The sequence below is a fragment of the Thermobia domestica genome, chromosome 2 (genome assembly GCF_964235325.1).
Source record: "Thermobia domestica chromosome 2, izTheDome1.hap1.1, whole genome shotgun sequence".
NCBI lineage: Eukaryota > Metazoa > Arthropoda > Insecta > Zygentoma > Lepismatidae > Thermobia > Thermobia domestica.
Genome location: NC_137455.1, coordinates 161,083,600 through 161,106,971, shown reverse-complemented (window position 1 = coordinate 161,106,971; position 23,372 = coordinate 161,083,600). Strand labels below are relative to the sequence as shown.

Genomic DNA, 23,372 nt, shown 5'->3' with positions numbered 1-23,372 from the left:
AAGGTATTGCTACTACTGCTTGCCGTAATATTAAGAAATAATAACTTGCATTTAGTTTCATATTCGGGCTGTGAATAAAATGAAAGAAAGAATAATATATAAATAATTGTTATTTCTAAACTCCGTTTACAAAGTTAAAATAGTCGTGTTCTTAAGCAGGTAGGGTGTTTTTCAACAGAATGTAGAAATTGTTTTTCTACAAAAATAAAGAATTATAGGCTTTTCTTCAGATAGACCCAAAACCATCATATCATTGGAACATTCTAAAAATATATGTTATCTATCTATCTATATATATATATATATATATATATATATATATATATATATATATATATATTATTATATATATATAGTATTATTTACCTCCGTATTACGGACACTTTCTCTAGAAATAAGTTGAAAAGTGTAGTCAAAATACATTTTTAGTTAGTAATTCATACATGTGTCACCAAGAATGCATTGTGACAACATTTGCCTCCTCAACTGTCTGCTCAGCAATCCAGATGAAGCGTCTCTGTTTAACAACACTCTTATGTCCTTTGCTTGCATCCAACTCCCACCCAAGCTGTTTTAGACACAAAAGTGATTGACAGTTGCCCGCCGTTAGGGATGACACGTTATGCTACTGTCCCGTTGGAGTCTCTAACCAACCAGAAGACAAATTTAATATTTTTTGCCCTCAGGTATATATATTGTCTCAAAAAAGACACTTCAGGACTGCAATTACCCCACGAATTATAGCGCCATACTGAAAACGAAGGAAGTACTGATAAGTGTAAAGTGCAGAGAACTATAACATGTTATTTCCATGTGTGCCCCGAACATAGAGTATTGGATGACAGGGGATAATGCATGTATTATTCGTAAATACGTGATTCATGCAAAAATATTTTTTTCTAATTGTATATTACCTTGCTCACTAATTTACATAACAAAATACTGAAACCTCTTGAAGGCGGACACCTCTCTATAGCGGACAATTTTTGATTCCCCACGGCTGTCCGCTTTAGAGAGGTTTCACTGTATATATATATATATATATATATATATATATATATATATATATATATATATATATGTGTGTGTGTGTGTGTGTGTGTGTATAATGGCTGATCCAGGATATGATCAAGGGAGGGGCTAAACTATAGTTTGCCGCTTTATCCAGTGTAAAGCAGGTTGAAGCCCATTTTATCCAGTGTATACCTGAGCGTAAAGGGAGGGCTATAGCCCCTACAGCCCCCTTTGGATCCGCGCTCGTCTGTATATATAAACTCATTATACTTGGGTTAAAGAAATAAATAAGAAAATTAGAGCAGCTGTCCAATTATATATATTGTAAAGACGAAGGGGTTATTTGGGGACGTAGTAGATGCAAGATTCTCAATTTGCAACTGACCTACCAGTAATGGGAGAATACTTCGGAACTCGGGCCGCCGTGGCTGAGTGGTAGTGCGTTCACCTCTGGTGCGTGGGGTTCCTGGTTCTATCCCAGCTCGCGCCAAGTGCAGTTTGTGATAGACAGACACCGTGTGCGTGGGTTTTCTCGAGATTCTTCCGTTTCCTTTCACTTTCTTCATTCCACCATTTCATTCCTTTCTCATCATCACCGTCTTCTTTAGCCTAGCCGGGATAACTATGGGACGTAAAACTCAAAGCTTTCATTTCATTTGATTTTTACTTTCAAAAATCTAGGATCGACAGACCATAGGCACATGCACGAAGAAATTAGATGCAGTCTGGAAGTAGGAAATTCGTGTTATTATTCAGTCCAAATCCTTTTGTCTTCGCGAATTATGTCGAAGAATTTAAAGCTTAAAATATATAAAACAATAATTATGCCTGTTGTACTACATGGTTGTGAACCATGGTCCCTTGCCTTGAAGGAAATATAGAGATAGAAAGTATTTGAAAATAAAATCCTGAGGCGTATATTTGGATCCTGTAAAAGGAATGGGAATGGGGAATGGTGGAAACTTGACCACGACGTACTGCATAATTTATACCATTTAGAAAATATTGTTAGAGTCACTGAGTCTAGGGAAGGTCGCGAGGTGTTACTCTGACTTCATATCGATACTATGTTCAATCGATTCGTTTTTACAGTTGAAGCAATTACGCAAACGGAGAAATCCTCGGTCGGAAGTGTATTCGAAATACGAGCGTTCAAAGTTCAAAATTGAACAGATTTTGCTAATAGTTTGAAGTTCCACTTTTTGAGATATACGCTTCATTTTTGGTATGGAGGGGGGGGTTCTTGGGTACTCAACACAGTTGTAAGGTAAAAACACACGCAGTTAGCAAGATAAGGGCACTTATTGGGGAGGGGGTAATGGCGTCTTACAACTTGCAAATTGCCTTCTGTTTGGCACACCCAAAACGTTTTGCCAGACGTGCGAAATTTAATAATGAATGTCATGACATTTATAATTAATCTTCTGATAATCTATATTGTGATGTTCTTTCCCTTCTGTAGGTAGGAGTGAGACTAATATTTTCTTAAAAGGCTCTGTCACCTATGTTGTTTTGCCCAGATCACCTGTCCAACAAAAATTTTCCACTAGGGCGCACAACATAGTATCATATGTGGAAAACAAAAATCTGTTTATTGTTAAAATGAAGTTAACCCAAATAAATTATCCACCACAGACTGGCACTAACCGTGAATACGAATATCAGTTTACATTACCGGTATTTTATTTGTAATCAATCGCGCGGAATTGGCGCTTTAAATTAATCGCGCTGTGGAACTATCCTGAGCGGTACTCCGAACTTTGTCGTGCTATGCTTATGCATTGCAGAAGACGGTGTTTCAATACATCATTGCTTGCCATTATTTTTTTAAGTTTTCAACGAATTTAAATTCCGATTATGGGAAAATATTAGTCAAGCTCCAGGGAATATTTGGAGACATTCAGCGACAAAATAGGCAGCTGAAAGCTGTGGGAAAGGCGGGTTTTATTCTGGAGAAAACCGATGTTTGCATACATTGTCGCTAGCCAATTGTTTGTTTTTGGCCACATTTATCGTAGATTATCGTAAAATACTTCCTGACGTAGCTATTTTCCAACAATCGCCATTCAACAAATTATTAAACAAATGCTAGCGATGAGATATTGAAACACCGTCTTTCACAGAGGCCGACTGGGTTCGGAGTCTCGTTCACGTTAGTTTCGCGGCTAAGCGTTCCGGAGACAAATTTCATTGTTCAATTTGAAGGTGCCACATAGGAAGTACCATTTGAATGACAATACAGTCGAATAGGGGTGGTAAATACATTTTATCAGCCTATCGACCCTTTGTACCGAAGAGAAGGCAATTTGAAAGTTGTAAAACACCATTACCCTTCACCTCCTCCATAGTAGCCCTAAGTGTCCTTATCTTGCAAAATGCGTACGTTTTGACCTCACACTGTGCTGGTGAGCCAAGAACCCCCCCCCCCCCCTCCGAAACCAAAAATGAAGCGTGAATATAAAAAATAATTACTTCAAACCTTTTGCAAACTCTGTTCAATTTTGAATTTTGAACAGTCGTAATTCGAACACACTTCCGATCGAGGGTTTCTCCGTTTGCGTAATTGTTTCATATGTAAATGAGTCCATTGAGCATTGTATCAATACAAAGTCAGAGTAACACCTCGCGACCTTCCGAAAAGTGGAACGCTTTCAAAATTTAATAGGAAATCCAATCTTGAATTAAATAGAAAACAGATGACTATCAGGAAGACCTAGACGCAGATTGAAAAAAAAACAATAAATCTCACAGACATAGGAATACAAAGTAGAAACTGGATCCAGTTGCCTAACGATAGATGTCAATGGAGAGGTTTTCTGAATGCGACATTGAACCTCCGGGTTCCACTGGCCATAAGATTGCAACATAAGTTTTCCAAATACTTTATTTTTAAAACTTAAGGTAAGTTTTTTTTATTGTTATTAGTTAGACGTAGACTTTGTAACACAAGGATAAATCAAGATTATTCTATGGTACTAATTGACCCAAATTTCTATTTTCTACTGTGGCCAATTTATTCAAAAATATGAAATTATCTGTATTACTAGCATCGGTATTTGTAAGAGTAACAAATTGCATATGGCAATTAATAACATGCATCTTAAGTAACAATGTATATAATTTTCTTCAACTTTGACCTATATTAATATCCAAAATACTCTCAGAAAAATCTTATTTGAACAGAAAATAAACTAATGAAATGTTTAAAGATTTAACGAAGTTAACACAAATAATATACTTTTAATTTTGGATACATTTCAAAAGTCGCGAAGTAAAGGGGTTGTTATAATTGCGAATAACTTATTTTTGTTTTATTTGTCACTAGATTCCATTGATATTTCATAGGCCAAGGGTGGGGAATTGTTTCTACTTATGTGTAGAATATAATCTCAGGTAGGTGTCCGCCATTATGTTCTTCACAGATACAATGTGTAGCATATGATTTATGACAGGGGTCAACACTTCTGGTCCGAGTGCCCGTATTTCTGCATGGATATTATCCTTGAGCCGTTGTATTGTTTGTGGTTTGTTCACACATCCTTTGTCCTTCAGATAGTCCCAAAAGAAAATATTTAAGAGCATATTCGAGAAAGTTAGTTGAGGCAGAAAGTTTCATTTTAGTGGGATTCTAATCACATGAGCTTCCATCAAGAATTGAAGTCTAACCTCCCATACTAAATGCAGGAATATTGGCAATTTAGCTTAAGAAGCTTTATACAATGAAACACGAATATGTAGAAATATGAAACTACGGATAATCAAATGATCTTGACGTTTAGATGTCATCAGAATCTAAAAGATCTGGGACAGTAGTGTGAAGAATGCAGGATCTCCATTAAATGGAGTTGGACAAATAGCAAACATGGTAAAATGTTTGCGTGTGTGCTCAAGTGCTACCGTTATGACACGGGGGTTTTGTTTTTCCCATAGTACTTACATAATAAGGACATCGCAGAAAATGACTTTTAAAAGTAACGCTACTTATTAGTAAATAACTCTGTTGTTAGCAAATTACGAAGACAAAAGGATTCCGACAGTGCATGATGCATTGCAAAGAACTTAATGTCCCTTTTTAAACTCCATTCTTCTCATTATAATAAACACGTCACGTAAGGAACAAAAGTTATAATTTGGTGGGAATTACAGTGTTCCTCCAACTTTATTGTTTTGCTGTGTGGGAAGTGCTGAAAAAAGTACTGCAACTAACAACAAGCAGTGAGAACGCATTTTTTTTAAATTTTATTCATTTATGAGTATGCCTTTTGACTTTATATACTAGCCTAACATAAGTAAAATATACACATGAAAAATAATCCTGCATACTAGTACAGAAGGAATTATTCTTGATGTTTGAGTTACAACTTTACTTGATCCACTTTGGTAACACATAAAGTTTCAAAATCTACGTTACAGTGACAAGGTTTAGAAATAATGAATACTAATAGTAATAAAAAGACGGATCAATCGGCAAACTGGCAAACTTAACAATCCACCTAGATACCAGTGTTAGACACGTACACAGGAATGTATTTTAGGAGGGTCCAAATTCAACATTATGATAAATTATATTAAAATTGCATAATCGCCCCTAAAATTAGATTAAATTTACAGAAAAGTTGGGATTTCAAGGAGGGCCTGAACCTGCAGGACCTACCACCTACGTACGTTCCTAGTCAATGTTATGTCGCTATTCATCATACCCCTATCCACGAAGGGTTGTCGAACATCGAAACATAGAATTTACTAAAAGCCACTCTTCGAAAATTTTTACATAACTTCGAAATTTTTCCTTATGAAACTCAACTATGGAGTTGAAAAATACGTAAAACTAATCATACTCGTGCATTACTACAAGAAAAAAAGGACTTTTTTATTTAACAAAAGGGACATTTGGCATCCTGTTTGCATTTTTCTCGGAACATTGGACCACTTTCTGAGAAAAGGAATAATCCCGTTAAAAACAGAACGTCTGGTCGCAATACCTTATGTAGCATTGTCTACAACAGTGGTTCTCAAACTTTCCGATAACGTGGACTCTCTGTTCATTCGAAAAGTGATCTGCGGACCCCTTTGCAATGCTATCTGAAATTTCACATGGTATTAAAAAAATATACTAATTAGGATTACCACTGACTAGAAAAAAGATCAAGAAATATAATGCAACAAGTAATTTATTCTAAAGATACATGATTGTTTCCTAGTGAACGAAATTTTAATTGAAAATACAGTAACTTTCAAGACTGAATATATATATATATATATATATATATATATATATATATATATATATATATATATATATATATATATATATAGTGCCGGATCCAAGGGGGCTATAGCCCCAACTTGACGCTCAGGTATACACTGGATAAAATGGGCTTCAGTCCTGCGGTAAACTATGGTTTAGCACCTCCCTTTATCATATCCTGGATTCGTCACTGTATACATATCATGAAATCCACTTGATAAACAATATTCTCAAATGTGGGGTCACTAATGTAAGGAATGAAATTCTTTGTGTTTTTCATAGTTGCATTGAAATCTGGAATAAGTTTTGTCACCATCAATCTTAGGTCCGATCCCACATTAATGCGATTTCGATTTAAGGTTTTAATACGGCAAAGAGCAGAAACGGTCTGCTCACATAAGTAAGTGGTAGGGAAAGGCATCAAATGTTGCAATGCCTCTTTAGACAACTCTTCATACTCACAATGCATACACAACCAAAAGCTACAAAGTTCATTTTCTTTGAAAACGATTCTCCATGAATTATCGCAGGGTAGTTCCAATAGCAGTTCTTGTTTTATGTTAGAGAGATTCATACCTTGTATGTCATGGATTTCTACATTAGTAAAATGACTTTCAATCAACCATTACCAGGTTATGGGACAGGGAAATATTCTCGGAAAGTTGCAGCTAATGCTTTCGAGTGTCCTAGAAGTATTTTGTGCATTTCAGCAAAGCGTTTGTTACCTCAATGAAATCCTTGAGCACTGGAAATGAAGAATAGTTATTGTTTTGTACTCGTACTGCCCACAGCTGCAGTTTCTTAATTTTAAAAATACTTCTTGCTTAACAGCTGTGAGTTCCATTTTATTACAACACATTTCAATTTTTGCGTCGCGGACCCCACTTTGAGAACCAATGGTCTACAGTGTGTCATTCATGGCATCCTGTATGTAATATTTGATATCATTCGCCATAGAGTACCTAAAATAACTGTTCGTTGTTTGCTAGTCTGTGTGACTGTTTGTACAATTTTAGTTCAGAAGATATAAAATATTTTTTTATATATATCTGGAAGAGTGTACGGCCCATGGTAGAGATTGAACTCGACTTTGTTCTTCGAACAATTTGGTCAGCTTTGTCCTATGACATGATGTCCAAATCCAAATCCATTAATTGTCTTTTTTCCAAATCCAGATCCATTAATTGCATGGATTCCCGCGACAATTCGTCTGTTTCAAAGAAAAATAGCAATTAATTTTGCATAGCATAACAATTATAAATCCGGAATCCGGAAAGTAAAATCGGAAAAAATCCGGAATTTTTCCGAAATCCGGAAAGTGAAATTTCCGATTCCGGAAAAAAATTACGAAATCCGGATTCATGAAAATTTTGGCCATACCTATTACAGAATATGTTCTAATAATAAATACGTATGGTTTAAATGTCGTTATAGCAGGCTCTTCGTGGACCTTTAGTGAAGCGGAAGGACTCTGATAATTTCTAGATGAAATAAAAATCATGTTATAAAGTTTGTACACCAACTTACAAAACAGACGAGAAAATTTTCTCATAACAGTGACAGGACGAAAAACAATTCTTCGAGAATTGAGATTAGATTCCTATAAAATTTACGAGAGCGAGACAAGAAAAATTATTTCTCATCTCATGGACAACATTAGTCCTTGGTACAAAATGCTGAATGCTTACCAAAAAACACATTTAGAGTTGGGATGTCAGCACATTGCCAGGTCCACTGTTGTTGCTGTTGGTTTGCTTGACCGGGGGATCGCTAGTTCTTTTATATTCCTTAACTGTTACTCATCCAAATGGTAGCTGGACTCTGCACTTTTTGACTTCGGTAATCTGGCGGGAACTGGTAGACCTGAGCGGTTAGGGCGTTCCCTTGTTTTATTGGCTGATGTCTTCTGCTGTCCACCAAAATAATTCAAGAATATTTCTCAAGTTTTTGTCAAGAAAATTTCAGTAGGCTATACCCATGCTGAATGGACTGTTAGAACAGCAGATAAAAAGCAATTATTTTTTTTATTTTCTGCACTGAGAGAGAGAGAGAGAGAGAGAGGAAAAAGGCTTCTTTTAATCTACTAAATTTAGAAAAGGTCAAATTTAGCAGGATTACACCAGGTTTTCTGTATCAGACTACCTACAGGTTAGTTGCTTAGCCAGAACAACCTGTAGAGCCGGAAATATACGGAAATCATGTGTGTCCTCCGTCGGCATATTCAAGATACAGAATTTTTAAAATAAACTTTAATAAACATTGTCTGGTTGTGTACGGACACCATACAGTCCAGACAATCAGCGTCACAACATGGATTTTCTGGGTTGTAATTTCTATCATGGCAGAACAATGTCAGGAAAACCGTCTGTTGTAGCCAGAATATATGGATTTTCCTCCTAAATGCGATCGATTTTTTTTCTCCGTGTATTCAATCAATATATTTTGTTTCGCTTATGGATCTTGTATACTAATCAAAAGAATTCCCACTGGGAATCGAACTTGGGACTATAGCTTGAAAGACAGACTATGCTAAAGCACGGCTTAGACTTGAATACTCTCCAATCAATAAAGTTCCGCGTTCTGGAATAGCCATGATATGTTCCTTATAGGTGAAGATACATTGCAACACCAAGGAGCCCTATCTTCTAACATTTAGAACATCAAGGAGCCTCGTCTTCTAAAATATCAGATTTATCTATGGCTTATGAGCATATAAGAGTAACATAAATAAATATTGTATGTTTGTCCTCGAATTTTGTAGCCATCGATTTGTTAGACTTATTCACCCACTGCATTATCATTCACAACTAATACTCTTTCTTTTGCCATAGTTCTCAATTTTTTAAAGATATAATTTGCCTCGTTCGTATTTTAATTTTAATTACATGAAGCCGTAATTAAAATTAAACTAATGGTACACACAGAAAACGTGCAGCAAACTAAGATTTTCCAGCTTCAATATATCATATGCATAGGCGTAGCTAAAACTTCATATTTGGGTGTGCACAAAGAAAAGAAAACAAATTAGGTCTTGTGCCTTTTTAATACCTTTGTAGCTTTGCAATACAATCACTTGGCTCTTTAATTACAATGTTTCTAAAGGAATATAAATTCACTAAATGACAATGTTAAAAAATTATATCAGGTGTTCTAATAATGATGTCCACAGACTACGAGCACTATTCTACCGGCCAAATAAAGCGAGAATGTTATATGATGGTATGCTCTACGTAGCTTCCTTTTTCAACCTCTATTGGGAATCAAAATTTCACAATGTGGCAACGTCTCAGATCAATTCGGAGCCATTAGCATTACTCTACGAATACAGCAAGCATTTGAATCGATTGCTACACTAATAAGTGATGTTAATGTCAATTAATACCGACTTTAGCTGCTATCTGGAAAGAATCGATATAACTATTTAATAGATTGGTAGATCTAATCTACGGTTCTTTATTTATGACGTTGCCAAAAAGTACGGTAAGTTAACACAAACGAAATATCACGTCCAACAAGCGGCAATTTGCATTAAATATGTTCTTTCGATCATTCTGAGGTATGAACTCGAAAGAAAAGAATCAGTCTCCACATCTCCACAAATATAGGTAAGTTTTAATAACCAATATTGAGGAAAGGAGGTAGAATTCGGGGGTATGCTCAGCGAGTTTGATATTTGTAATAATCTGTACTTCTAACAATTTTGTCCTGGAAAAGGAAAGATGCCGCTTATTTTTTCTCTTATTAAAATATTTGTCTTTAATTCTCTGATAAAGCAGCCCATTAGAGTGTGCCTGGGCATATCCCGTGGCTACGCCTATGATCATATGATAAATTTTTTCTGTGTGAAACGTGTCAACTATGATATTTGAGACTACTTCTTCCCGCCAACAGACACAAATGGTAAATAATCTCGCTTGACCAAAAATTTTGGACGGGTGTTATTGTTAGAGAGTCATCATCACAAAGTGGATTAAATTTTAAAAAAAGAAAACAAAAATGATCATTTTGTGAGATATTTCTTGGTTTTAAAAAAGTTGTAATTAATGTAATTAAATTGTAAAAGTAATTAATGTAAAAGTTGTAATTAAATTTTCAATTATCTGCTTTAACATTTTTTATACAAGTATGAAACATTTTCAGAACTGTGTTTGTTGATTTTATGCAGTTTAATATGTGACTGGATTCAATAATATATCTGTATGAAGCAGAGGTCAACTAGAACTACGTTTCATCACCATACAAGAGTGTAAGAAGAAATAATCAATACGATTTTAAACATAGGTAAAGTTAATTTTCACGATAGCGGCAATGAATTTTAACTTTAAAGTGCTTCTCTTTGATCTAACTAAACTTGAGTTTATAAGTAAGTCACACCTAAAATTAAGAATTACAACACGTATTGTAGAACACTCCTACAGGCCACAAAAAGGATTTTTTAAAAAAGCCTACGCATTCCTTTTATTCACAACCTAACCACAAGTGCTATCAAAATGCTCTGATTACTCGTCGCAGTCTTCTTTACCCACACTACAAACACTATTTCCTGTACGATTGCATTCCAATCTTCTTAGGCTTTTTATTGTTATTTTTTAAGAATTTTCTCTTCTTTGAATCATACACCTGGAGATAAATCGTATTTAAAATTCCGCTGTCGTAGGTGCGAGAAGAATCATGTTTAAGTAGGAGCATTACTTTACCGTGCGCTTTGCCCTCGAGATACCAGAAGAAGTAGTTGGCTAACAGATAAATATCAAGTACGAGAGCGTAATTCATTCATTACCTCCTTTACCGCCTATGGAGTACATGCATTATGTATTGTACCGTCAAAGGTGATTGAGCTATTGATATCAAACTTCACACAACTTTAAAGAACTATCGACTGTCAAATAATATCAGTGTACGGTATATATCTGTTTGACAATAGCTAAACCAGAATAATCGATTTCTTCATCAGTTGTTGCATCCGTGTTCCAGTTAAACAAGTTTATTTTATTTGAATGCCAAGGGGGGTTTTTCTTCTTGATGAATGTACTTAACGTAGTACCGAACATCAAACAAGAACAATAAATATTAAGCTCGTACCTTCTACATACACTGTGCACATACGAAGTAATGTGTGACCTAGTTCTAAACTTCGTGAAAACTATGGGCTACAAGCTTAGATTAACCCTGCCAATTCCATGCCACGCTTACGATAAGCCGAAAAAATGAGTGAGTGGGGAGTCTGGAGGCGAAGTATTCAGCTAGCCGAAAGCTACGGTAGTCCTCATATAAAGCGTTAAATATTATGAATTGTTCTTTTATTTTATTACAAGTGTGCCTGAAAAGTATTGCAGTGCTTTTAATTCTATAAATAAAAAAGAAACATCCGTAATTATTGAAATATATACGAGTATTTTATGCCATTTATAGTGCATGCCCCATTTCGTTTAATTAATATCTACTATGATTGCTGGAGTAGTTTTGTACAGAAATGATTTTTAAACTTGTGTTGGTCAATAATGTTCACTACATTTGAAAGTGAATAGTAACTGAATATTATAGTAATAATAGCGAAATCTTACCTTACATCAATAAATACGACTACAGAAAAGAAGATATTCTAGTGCACATATTTTACTTACAGTATATATGTCAATACAGTAGCCGTATTGAAATATCGCTTCTATTGAGATAAGCGAAGTCAAGTTGTGCCGGAACTGTTGAGAGGAAAGAAAGTTGACCATTCGTCCTCACTAAATGGTGCTGGCATTGCGGCGTTCACCCAGTGTCGTGAAGACAATTATAGATTTACTTAAAAGAAAGAAGTAGCGAATCCCAGTCCAAAATGCCAGCATTAACGGCGAGAGGAAGGGGGGGGGGGCATGTACTGACCACACATCACTCCAAATGCATGAGTATCACAAGCCGGCTTGTAGGCTCTGGGCCTCTAAAAGCTGATGCGTCAGGAGTCTAGGATTTTATATTCAAAATATTGAACTAACATTCGGAAGCAGGGAGCGCACATGCATGCGCGCAAGTACTTTCATATTGTAACCATTGCTTTTACGGATCCCATTACCCAACACAGTAGGATAAATCGTTTACACGACAATGTTTTTTTTTTTTTTTTTTTTTTTTTTTTAAACACTTTTCAGTATAAAGAATATGAATGAAGTGCAACTTACGCGCGTGTTGAACAGATTAAGGATTTAGACCTAACCTCCTTCATCCTAATAAGGTACTACCTTCTCTCTTAAACCGGAAGTGGCAGAAATGAATAGCTTTTGGTTTGAATGTTGATCGCTATAGAGTAAAAACCATAATATATAACGAGAAGTGAATTTTTGCAATCAATTAAGTATCCCAAGAATATATTATATATCCACTTTAATCTCTCTACTAAAAGCGGAACTACTAGAAATTTACTACATTTTCCGGTTCAATATTGGGGAAATATTAATCCATACAAACTGATCTCCTTTACAAGAAGTACACATTACACTGCTACTTGTTACTGTATTCCATTGTAAGATTAACTATAATGTTAGTTTCACGGAAGGACTGTACATGGAATTAGCTCATAACTGTGTTGAAAATGTATAAAAAGAAGTGTACAATAGCTTCATTTAATATATGTGTAATGAAAGAAATGAAATATTTCAGTTTAACGTCTCCTTTAGGCTAAGGGAAATGATGAATAAGGCAAGGGAATGAAGGTGGCAGAATTGGAGGAATGAAAAAGTGGGAATACCCCGAGAAAACCCACGGACACGATGTTATCCACCACAAACTTACTTGGTCGGGGATCGAACCAGGGATGTCACGCACCAGTGGTGAGTCCAAACGGTCCCTTTATAAGTGTTGATTATTTACTAAATCTGCACATTAATAAGATGTTTATATTGTCTAGAAATAGAGGGAACTACGTGTATGAGTCTTGTTTATTTGAGATCGGTGTATATAGAGGTTGCGTTTAAAAGTTCATGTCATGAAATAATCATTCAAAAACATATATGGTCATTAGGCTAAGATTCATAGGACCTACCTAGGGGCCACGGTGGCTCAGTGGTAGAGCGTTCACCTTTGGTGCATGGGGTCCCTGGTTCGATTCTAGCTTGCGACAAGTAAACTTTGTGGTGGACAAACACCGTGTGCGTGGGTTTCCTCAGGGTTCTGCCGTTTCCTCCCACTTTCTACATTCCACCATTTCATTTATTTCTCATCATTATCGTATCCTTTAGCCTAGCTGGCATAACCGTGGGATGTAAAACTGAAAGATTTCATTTCATTTCATATGATCTAAATAAAATCTTTGCAAATATGCCGTAAACTGACAAAGTAAGTATGTCCTAAAATATGACAGAATAAGTTGCAAAAAATAAGTAAATATTTAACAAACGCAATTTAAATAACTAATCCTTAGATAAGACGATTTTTATAAACATTTATTAAGAAGTTTAAAAAGTTTATTTTGTTCTAAATAAATATCTTCAATCTCGGTAGAATCGATCACAGCATATTGTTTACCTCATCATAAAGAGAAAAGGTGAATTGTTTTCTCCTCGTTGGCAACACAGGCAAATATATTTCTGAGAAATACGTAAGTGAATCCCGCCTAAAATAAACTAACTAACTCTATGACCTATGGAACCCGGCGGTTCTATGTCGCGTTCACAAAAGCATTTCACTGACCTCTGTCCTTAGCCAACTGTATCCAGTTTCTACTTTGTATTCCTATTTATGTGAGATCAATCTTAATATTGTCCTCTTATCTACACCTAGGTCTTCCCAATGGTCGTTTTCCGATTGGACTTTCCGTTAAAACTTTGAAAGCGTTCCTGCTCTCTTACACTCTAGCTACATGACCTACCCACCTGAGGCCTACTAGATTTGATAACCCTAACAATGTTTGGTAAACGGTATAAATCATAACTGTAGTTCCTCGTTATGAAGTTTCCGACCATTCCTGTTTCTCTTGGGTCCGAATATTCGTCTCAGGAGCATGTTCTCAAATACTTTCAGCCTAGTTGATTCCTGAGAGTAAGCGACCACGTTTCGCAATCATACAGAACAACAGGCATGATTATCGTTTTATATATTTTAAGCTTCAAATTCCTCGGCAGAACTCGCGACGACAAAACATTTTGAACTGAATAATAACAAATTCCCTGCTTTTAGTCGACATTTAATTTCTTCGTGAATATGGTTTAACCGCCTAAAATATGACCAAAATATCTGGTTTTATATAACTTTGAGCCCAAATATGATTTTAAAAACTAAAATATGGTTCAATTATGCATTCGTATGATCAATGGAAAGCTATTTTCGTGTTCACAAGAGTCAGGAAAATGTTTATATTTAGTTAGGCATCCAAAAAGATTCCAGGACAAAAATATGACGTTATGGAAATCCGAGTAGTAATGATCTTTTAGATGCATTCTTTTAGATCTTTCTTATACCATTCTCATACTAATTTGTCAAATTTCACTGTTACTCAGTGCGTTTATTTCTCAAAACTGAAGCGCATATGATTAAGGCTATATGATATCGAGAGTTATCATAAAATTACTAATGTTTTATAGTTTATGTTATAGCTCATGAAGGCAGGAATTTGTCAGTAATGAAATAAATATTTATCACTAAACTATTTTCTAAGTATTTCGTCACTTGTTGAGTATCATGAAAGATAATAATGCCTGTAATTAAGTACGTGAGTTGTTAATTGGTACACAACTACTCATTCTAATGAGTTTGGTATATTAGAATAAATTGTAACATTGTAGGAACAAGAACAGTATTGGAAGACGAACCCAGTGACCGAAATTTTCAAGAGTACGGTGTGATTTTTCTTTTATTTTAAACCATTGATACTCTACAAAAAAATAATTTGCTATCGTTACGTATTCTAGTAACCACTTTCGTACGTGACACGGTTTTATTTAACTTGTAGTAAGTAAATCTTCTTCTATCCTTTTCCTTCTTCCTTTTCTGCCTCTGTTATTCATGTTTACAAGTTGTTCTCATTTCCAGTCAAATTCTTAACCAATTAGACATTCATTGAAATCAGAGACAACAACAACACTGCTTACCTTAATGCACTATAAATCACAATACCGTTTGACAAAACAGAAAATAAATATGTTTAGCGTTATGCTTCTTTCTTTCTTAATCATCCCGGATCTTTTATAAATACTACTTGAATTAATTTACAGTCTCGAGTTAACGGGTATTTTTCAAGAAAGGAGGTTACTATCATTTTATCTGGTAATCTTTTCTTTTAAAAGAAAATAACAACATCTAATTGTTTTAATCAACATTTAAAACAATCAGCGAATATCAGCAAACTACGCTAAATACTACGTAACTCTGTTTATTTAACGATCGTTAAAATATTTAAACGGCATGTTAAATAAAAATTATTTTTATAAACTTAAACAGCCGGTTTCTTTAACATACGTTTAAATTTGACAATTTAAATTATTGCATAATTTCTCATAGTATGCCTACTAGATATCTTCTTGACCAATATAACGGATGGGAATTTTTGAATGATCTTTTGACTTGCATATCGCAAAGCCTTTTTTTTTTTTGTACTTTTTGATATATCACTTTTAGTTAATGACAAATACAATATGGATATAATGTAAATGAATATTTAGTAATTTCTCTGCTGATATGAAGTTATTTATAGCAAAGTAGAAGAATGGTATTGAAAGATAGTAAATCCCTCAGTTCTCTAAAATTCAAATTTTTAGTCATGCAAAATGCTGTAGTTCAAATATGCAGTCAATTCTAACAGTTCCCGGTTCTCGAAAAATCAAATTCTGCAATAAATGTAGAACTAAATATTCAAATAGTCACGAAACTTTTTGAATGATTAAATTTGAAAAATAAAACTCTTCTTTTACATTCCAAGATTATGATTTGTAGGCTAAAGGAGATGGGTAATTTGCTGAAAGTGAACGATTGTAAAAGAGGTAGTAGAATGAACATGAGAAAGGAAATGAGAGAACCTCGAGAAAACCAACGTACACGATGTTGTTTACTATAAACTAACGTGGAATGAGATCGAACAAGGGACCACAAAGATAAAGCCAAAATAGAGATAGAGGTTTTATACTCCCCGTCCTACAGGAAGAAGTAGACAAAGCGTGACACCCGAAAATGGAATTAAAGACAGCTGGTGAAGAAACGGAAATAAGTCATAGCAATTATTTGCACTAAATCTACGAAGTGTTACGCTGCCGAGAAGTGAATACATGCCATGACCACACTGCTGCATAAGAAAAGACACAAAAAAGAAGATCTACGCAATTATATAGTCCTATAAGTATTCTCACTGCAATTTCCAAGTGTTCACGAAAGTACTGACGTTCCGATAAGGAAAGGGAACTGATTGAAAGATCAAATGAGTATGAACTACCCTTATGTGTAGCGTTCATTGGAAAACTTTAGATTCGCTCAGCGGTTAAATCAAGTGGTATCGAAAAAGCTTATGCAGAAGTTTAATATATATATATATGAATAGGCCAGTGCAAATATCCAAGTGTTTGGCTATCTAAGGAATGGTATAGTCTTTGTACAGCCAGAGAATATACTGTAGAAGGGAGTACGACAATTCTTCCCATCTTTTTACAAACGTACTTGCAGATAGCACGTTCGGTACACAAGCGAATCTAGTTCGCTTTTGATCATTTTGGACATAGATCATTTTTTCTTTAGATCTCTATATGAAACTCCTTTCAAAACATAAAAGATCCATGTCCAGATATTGTAAGTAACTTACATAATATAAAAAAAACAGAGTTATTTTTCTGTGTCCTTAAGGATACTGTACAAACTTTATATCTTTTTCTAGCAATTTTGGTAATTGGACTTTATTCTCTTGTTCTTTGAACGCCCCATATGTGTTTCGATCGCTGAGAGAACAGATAGGTAAATGTAAACAGAACATCGTTCTCACCGTAAATAACACAGAACTGCATTATATGACAGATGTGCTTGATTTCGAGAGCAAGGAAGTCGTATTGAAAATAAATATGGACAAGACGAAAATGATGTTCAACAACTTCGCAAGAAAATCAAGGATTGAAGTTGAAAACGCATAATTAGTAAGAGTTTATACAACTACGTTTTTGTTGGACAGAATATATATATCCATAAGGAATTAAACGTAGTTATAAGCTATACTGGAGTACATTTGGAAGGAATGACTTCAATAGCAATCAATGTGCGTAATGCGTAGAAATTTCAATGTATGTAATTTGATTGTTTCGATATGCATCGGAGACACGGACACTAACAAATTAAACATGTACAGTCTGTAGACTACATAACGAAGTATGGATGGACGTCGTTAGGAGATAGGAAAAAATCGCATGGACCAGAAAGATGACAGAAATGACATACGTTATGAAAATAAATGGATTCAAATGACAGTGAGCCCGGCATTTTGAGAAATCATAATCGGTGGATAAAACTAATCCTTGGCTGGATACTATAGAAACAAGAAAAGGCCGAGAAAATGTTGTTTTGTACCGTGGATTGACGAAATCAAGAAGCAATGCGGAACAACGTGAAAAGAATTGCCTGAGAAAGATGTTTGTCAACGCCCTAGCTACTCTGGAATACCACTTCTCATAAGATCAATCAAGTCAAGCAGTGTCAGGTCTGGTCAGAGGAGTGATGGATGACCGTTCATTGAGGTAAGCTTTGCGATGTTCATCCAGTGTAGTGAGGACGATTGGGGAGCTACTTATAAGAAAGAAGTAGCACATTCCGATCTTAAAACCCAGCATTAGCGACGAGAGGAGATGTACTGACCACACATCACTCCGGACGCTTAAGTGTCACAATCCAGCTGGTAAGTCATGAGGAGTTTAACTTAATTTTTAAGAAAGATGACTGTGGAGAATTGGAGAGACCTTCGGTAAGCAATCTATTGTTAATGGGATAATGGTTTAATTTATTTATATTAATTATTGAACAGTATTCCTGATACAGGTAAGAATATCAGTGGCGTATTTACGATTTTGTTTCGATGGAGGCTTTGCTAACTTTATTCCTGGAAATGTGAAAATTCTACAAGATATTTCATTTACTTTCAAACAGCACATAAATCTTGGAGGAGGGCTTAAGCAGCCCGGAAGTCCCCCTTAAATACGCCACTATATATATATATATATATATATATATATATATATATATATATATATATATATATATATATATATATATATATATAACTGATGATGCTATCTATTGGTCAATGTTTAACGACAATTGGAGGCACGTTTAACTTTAATTTTAATGATTCGTGCAATGTCGTTAACTGAAAAAATATGCAAATTCATTAATATTTCTAAATTTATAACTCACGAATGCATGTTGTAATTCTGTTATAATACGCTTGACATTGCTTTCACTTGCAGAATTTCATTTCATGCAAAAACTGTTTATCATATATTCACTTTCGTTTATTTACGCACTTTTAAACATGTTTATCTTCATTGTATAGTGTGTGATTCCAGTTATGTTCAATGAAACTCCATAATATAATTAATGTAATATATGGTAACGAATCTCTTCTAATTGCTAAGTAAATGCTTGTTCAAGTTAATTCAAAATATGCCAGCCTATAACATTCTAAATAATAGAGAGGGCTAATTTACTAGGTATACAAAATTTTCTGTCAAATTTCCATGAAGTGGCACTGCTCGCGCTTCCCATAACTTTCGTTTCGAGATAAAGAAAAAAGAAGGTAACGTGTTTGTGAACGTGTCCTACAGTAGCCTGCAGGTTGTGGTCGCTACAGTTAAATGAGGATTTCAGTGAGAGCAGATCAAACGTGGGAACCCAAACAGCGTTATAAGAGCCAATAACTTTATGAGTTTAAACTAGAACAAACGCTAGTAAAGCTATAAGAAAATTACCTCAGAGCATTCGGTAGGGATGTGGTAAATGAGTGTACAATAATGCAGAATATGAGAATATGAGAATATGCAAATTGCAGAATATGACTTGATAGTAATGGAAAAGTGCTTATGACGATTACTATCAGAGTATCTTCTTGTTTGTATTTCTTTATATTCTATTTTTTTAAAGAATATACAATCTATGAGCTACCGGGATATTTTATTTCCAAAATTTAAAGTTTACTTGTCCATGTTCAGACATTAGTGGTCTTACATTGAACAGAAAAATTCCGAAACACAAGTTCAGAGGTCTGAATAAAATGTTAAAAAAAAAATAAAATAAAATAAAAAAAATGAAATTTGAACAGTAATTAATTATGACTAAACTTAACGAAAGCATAAATAATTACTATGTTTTTTTGTTAAATTTAGGCTTATACTAATTTGGTGTTTTGAAACATCGGACTTGCAGATCGACATCAAGAATCTATTCCTTTTTTTTTTTTTTTTTTTGTATAAGTATACTGAAACTTGAGATAGTTGCTTAATTTCAAACTTTTCCTCTGAATGACAATTAAAATAAGAACTCCTGTAAAACAACAACAAAAACAACAACAACAACAATAATAATAATAATAATAATAATAATAATAATAATAATAATAATAATAATAATAATAATAATAATAATAATAATAATAATAATAATAATAATAAACGTGATACTAATATGTCTGTTATTTTTGTTCATGACATGTGATAAACAGAGCAAATGAATATAACGAACTGAATGAATAACGAAACCAACTTTAAGAAGAACGAAGGATCAGGAGAAGATTGGCCCTGAGATGGTTAAAGCGGGAAGAACACATAAAATGCTTTATTTAGTGATAGTGAGAGAAAAGAAGTTGAAGATTCATGGAAAACACTTTCGTCACTGTCAAGATGATGTATTAATGATTGAAAATAGTTTATGTGCTGGTGTATTATCTACATATTAAAATGCTAGGTTTATATGTTTGTGGTCAAGAAAAGTTTATATGTTTGTGGACGTTTATATGTTTGTGGACGTTTATATGTTTGTGATCAATTATTTTGACAATAATATCTCGTAAATCATAAGGTCTAAAAAGATGCAGTTTTCACTGATCGATTGCAAATTTTGTGTAGTTTGTTCAGTTCTAATTGAATATGTTTTTAAAATGGCCGTTATTTCTTTATTACATTTTTAGGGGTACACTGGAAGAGTTATACATCCCAACACCACACATTCGTATACGGGGTTAGTATATCTCTAGGGTGTTTCTTTCATGGCCAACGAGGGATAACCATTTCTCCAATCTAAGATGAATCTTTATTGTTTGCCCAATGAACACCATATATCGCTGATATTATAATTAATTGTGTGTGTAATGTATGTTACATACTGCATGCAAGAAGAGAGAAAACACTGATCATACATGAATTAAAAACTCCAACCGGAAATAGGCTCAAATCTTGCAAACGGTACGAGATATTGAAAAAATAATCGAAAAAATCTACCCTTTATGATACCTCTTGTCGATTTTTATCAAGACGTCCTTCACTTGTATCTGTAAAGAGACATGTATAGATGATGTGAGGAGTGGCAAGGAGATTCATGCTCAAATGTGAAGGATGCGCTGAGTAGAGAACGCAGGTTCAGTTAGTTACATCATAAAAATGTGTTCGATTTTTTAAAGTACTTTCGTATTTACGAAAGGAAAATTTCTATTTCAAAACATACAGTCACACCTGCGATGACTTTTCGTACGAAAACCTTTATAGAAGAAAATAAAAAGATTGGCAATCCAATCATCACTTGCTAAAAATCAAATCCTTATAGGATTGATCGCATTAAAATTGGTGCGAACACTTAAGCTAAAATCCTAATATAGTTGTAAACTTTCTATTATCTAAACATTAATATGCAAGTAGTGTTCCTCTATTTCTATATCTAGAGTTCATAAGATCATAATGAGCTCCCTCTTGGATACATAGCATACTTGCCTTCGGAGAAGCAGACCCGAATTAGAGTTTGGCTAGAATTCATGTAGTTTGGATCCAACATTAAGATTAGGCCCACGTCTCATATTGCTTCGGTGCTGAGAATCTTAAGCTCCAAAATAAACCAACAAACCATAAGATGGTAATGCTGTATCAATAATGCTATTGTTAAGGAAAGAAAATTAGTTTGGAGAATGTTATAAAAGAATCTATAGTAATTTTGAAAAAATAAAATATGTTGAGTAGAATAATAGTATCAGTGTTTTTTTCCCTCCAGGCATACTTACGGAAGGGGGAGGGTATTTGTTCTCTCCCTACGGGGCTAAGAAAAATTAATTTACTATTATCAATATGCCAATATAGTATCCCAGTTCAGCCGACTGGCATGTTGATTTTGCGCTTCCAGACAAAATATTCTGGAAGAAAGCCTGAGTAATATAAGCAATGGAACGCGCTCAACTTTAGTGCGAATAGCCCAGGTTCGAACTTTTATTGATGCTCAAGTGTGCCTGTAGGACATATTGCTGAACAGGACCATGGCCAGGGAGGGGCTAGAGCTGACAATGCCCTCCTAATTTTTTTTCCATATTAAAATAAAAAGTTGTAAAAAAATAAATTGAAGCAAACTAGATATGAAATTCTTGTAATTTTATTAATCAAATTAATTTTAATTTAACCAATTTTATTCATTTGTCAATTACATACTTCTTGCTTGTATACCAAACACCTCCCATGGTGTTTTCTCACTCTAAGTAAATGTTTCAGGTTAACGTCCCACGATTATGCCCTTAAGGCTAAGGAAGACGGATGATTAAGGCAAGTGAATGATGATGAAAGAAATGGTGGAATGAAATGTGGGAGGAAACGGGAACATCCCGAGAAAATCCAAGGACACGATATGCTTCTACCACAAACTAACTCGGCCGGGGATTGAATCAGGAATACCACGCACCAGAGGTAAGTGTTCTACCACTGAGCCACTGTTCCCCTTCTCATTTTAAGAATTTCAATCGCACTTACTTTGTTATTGCACCATAACATGCGTCACAGGTATGGGTCCAGATGCAGAATACTTGAGTCATGAGGTACACAACATTAAATGAGATCGCAAATAAACAATAGAGCTGGCCTTTAGTTTGGAAGTGTTTAGGGGCTTAGCATCCCGTGTGGTCATTTTCAACCCTCCTGAAACTTTCAGTTGTTTAGATTCAAAACTAAGCAGTCAAGAATATACGATGGAAAAGAGCTCTGTTATTGATTAATCAAATTATAAATAAATGGTTTTGTGATGTTCCTTGATGTTTGTCACTATCCTCTCAGTATTAATTTCTGCTCCCTCTAAAAATCTGGGCTGGCTACGGACCTGTTAGTGAAATATGACATCGCAATTTATTGCAAAAAGCTACAGCAAATATAGAGACGGTCATTAACTCACCTGTATGAAGGATTTTAACTCCATGTTGATCTCAGTCAGTCAGGGGTATCACACTAGTCAGCTGTTCTTGCCGTTGCACACAAACAAAACGAACAAAAAAAATGACACTTCAAAGACAGTTTTTTACTTCAAAGGATAACAAACAAGTAAACAAAACAAAAAATGTCAGTACTAAACGATTTTTTTTTTTTTTTTTTTTTTTTTTTTTTTTACGCGTATTGTTCGAAAGATTGTCACTGACTTCCCTTCCGTAGAGTTGGACCACAACTAATGGCAAAGTTCTTTCAGAGGAATGTCAAGAAAGAAAACATATACATACACAATGTTCGATATTATTCGAGTTGCACCCGTCCGCTTCCAATGAAGGAACGAAAGCCTAGTGTATTACGCGGTCTCGTCACGGAACAGAGTACCGCTCGGTCAATTGAGAATCCAGGCCAGCTGTTCACGTCTTGCTAGAAGCCATCCAACCACAGCCAAGTTCAAGGTTGTGCTATGTGCCATCAAGATGAGAAGGCAGAAGGAAGCCGCAGGTAGGTAGGTTGGTAGGTAGGTAGTAAGCAAGTAGTTTAGTGGTAGTACTAGTAGCTGGATGGTACGGCAGAGAGATAGATCAGATGATGCATAGCAGTAGCTTTTCTTGTTTTCTCTTTTCTTTCTTTTTTTTTATTAGAAAAAATATCGAAAGCACAAGAAGAGATATGTCAACAGAATTTTCTCCTAATTCATTCATCCGTTTTCCAGTAATTAGTTT

General features: G+C 34.8%; 1 protein-coding gene across 1 annotated transcript in view; it reads right to left on the bottom strand.

The window, feature by feature from the left end:
* The window catches only part of spz6 (Spaetzle domain-containing protein 6), a 109,597-nt gene extending 86,539 nt beyond the window's left edge, over positions 1-23,058 (bottom strand). Inside the window, exon 1 of the mRNA XM_081747569.1 lies at positions 22,619-23,058. Coding sequence (XP_081603695.1) covers positions 22,619-22,642 — 24 coding nt within the window. The 5' untranslated portion in view covers positions 22,643-23,058. The remainder of the gene's footprint in view (positions 1-22,618) is intronic.
* Positions 23,059-23,372: the final 314 nt, after the last annotated feature.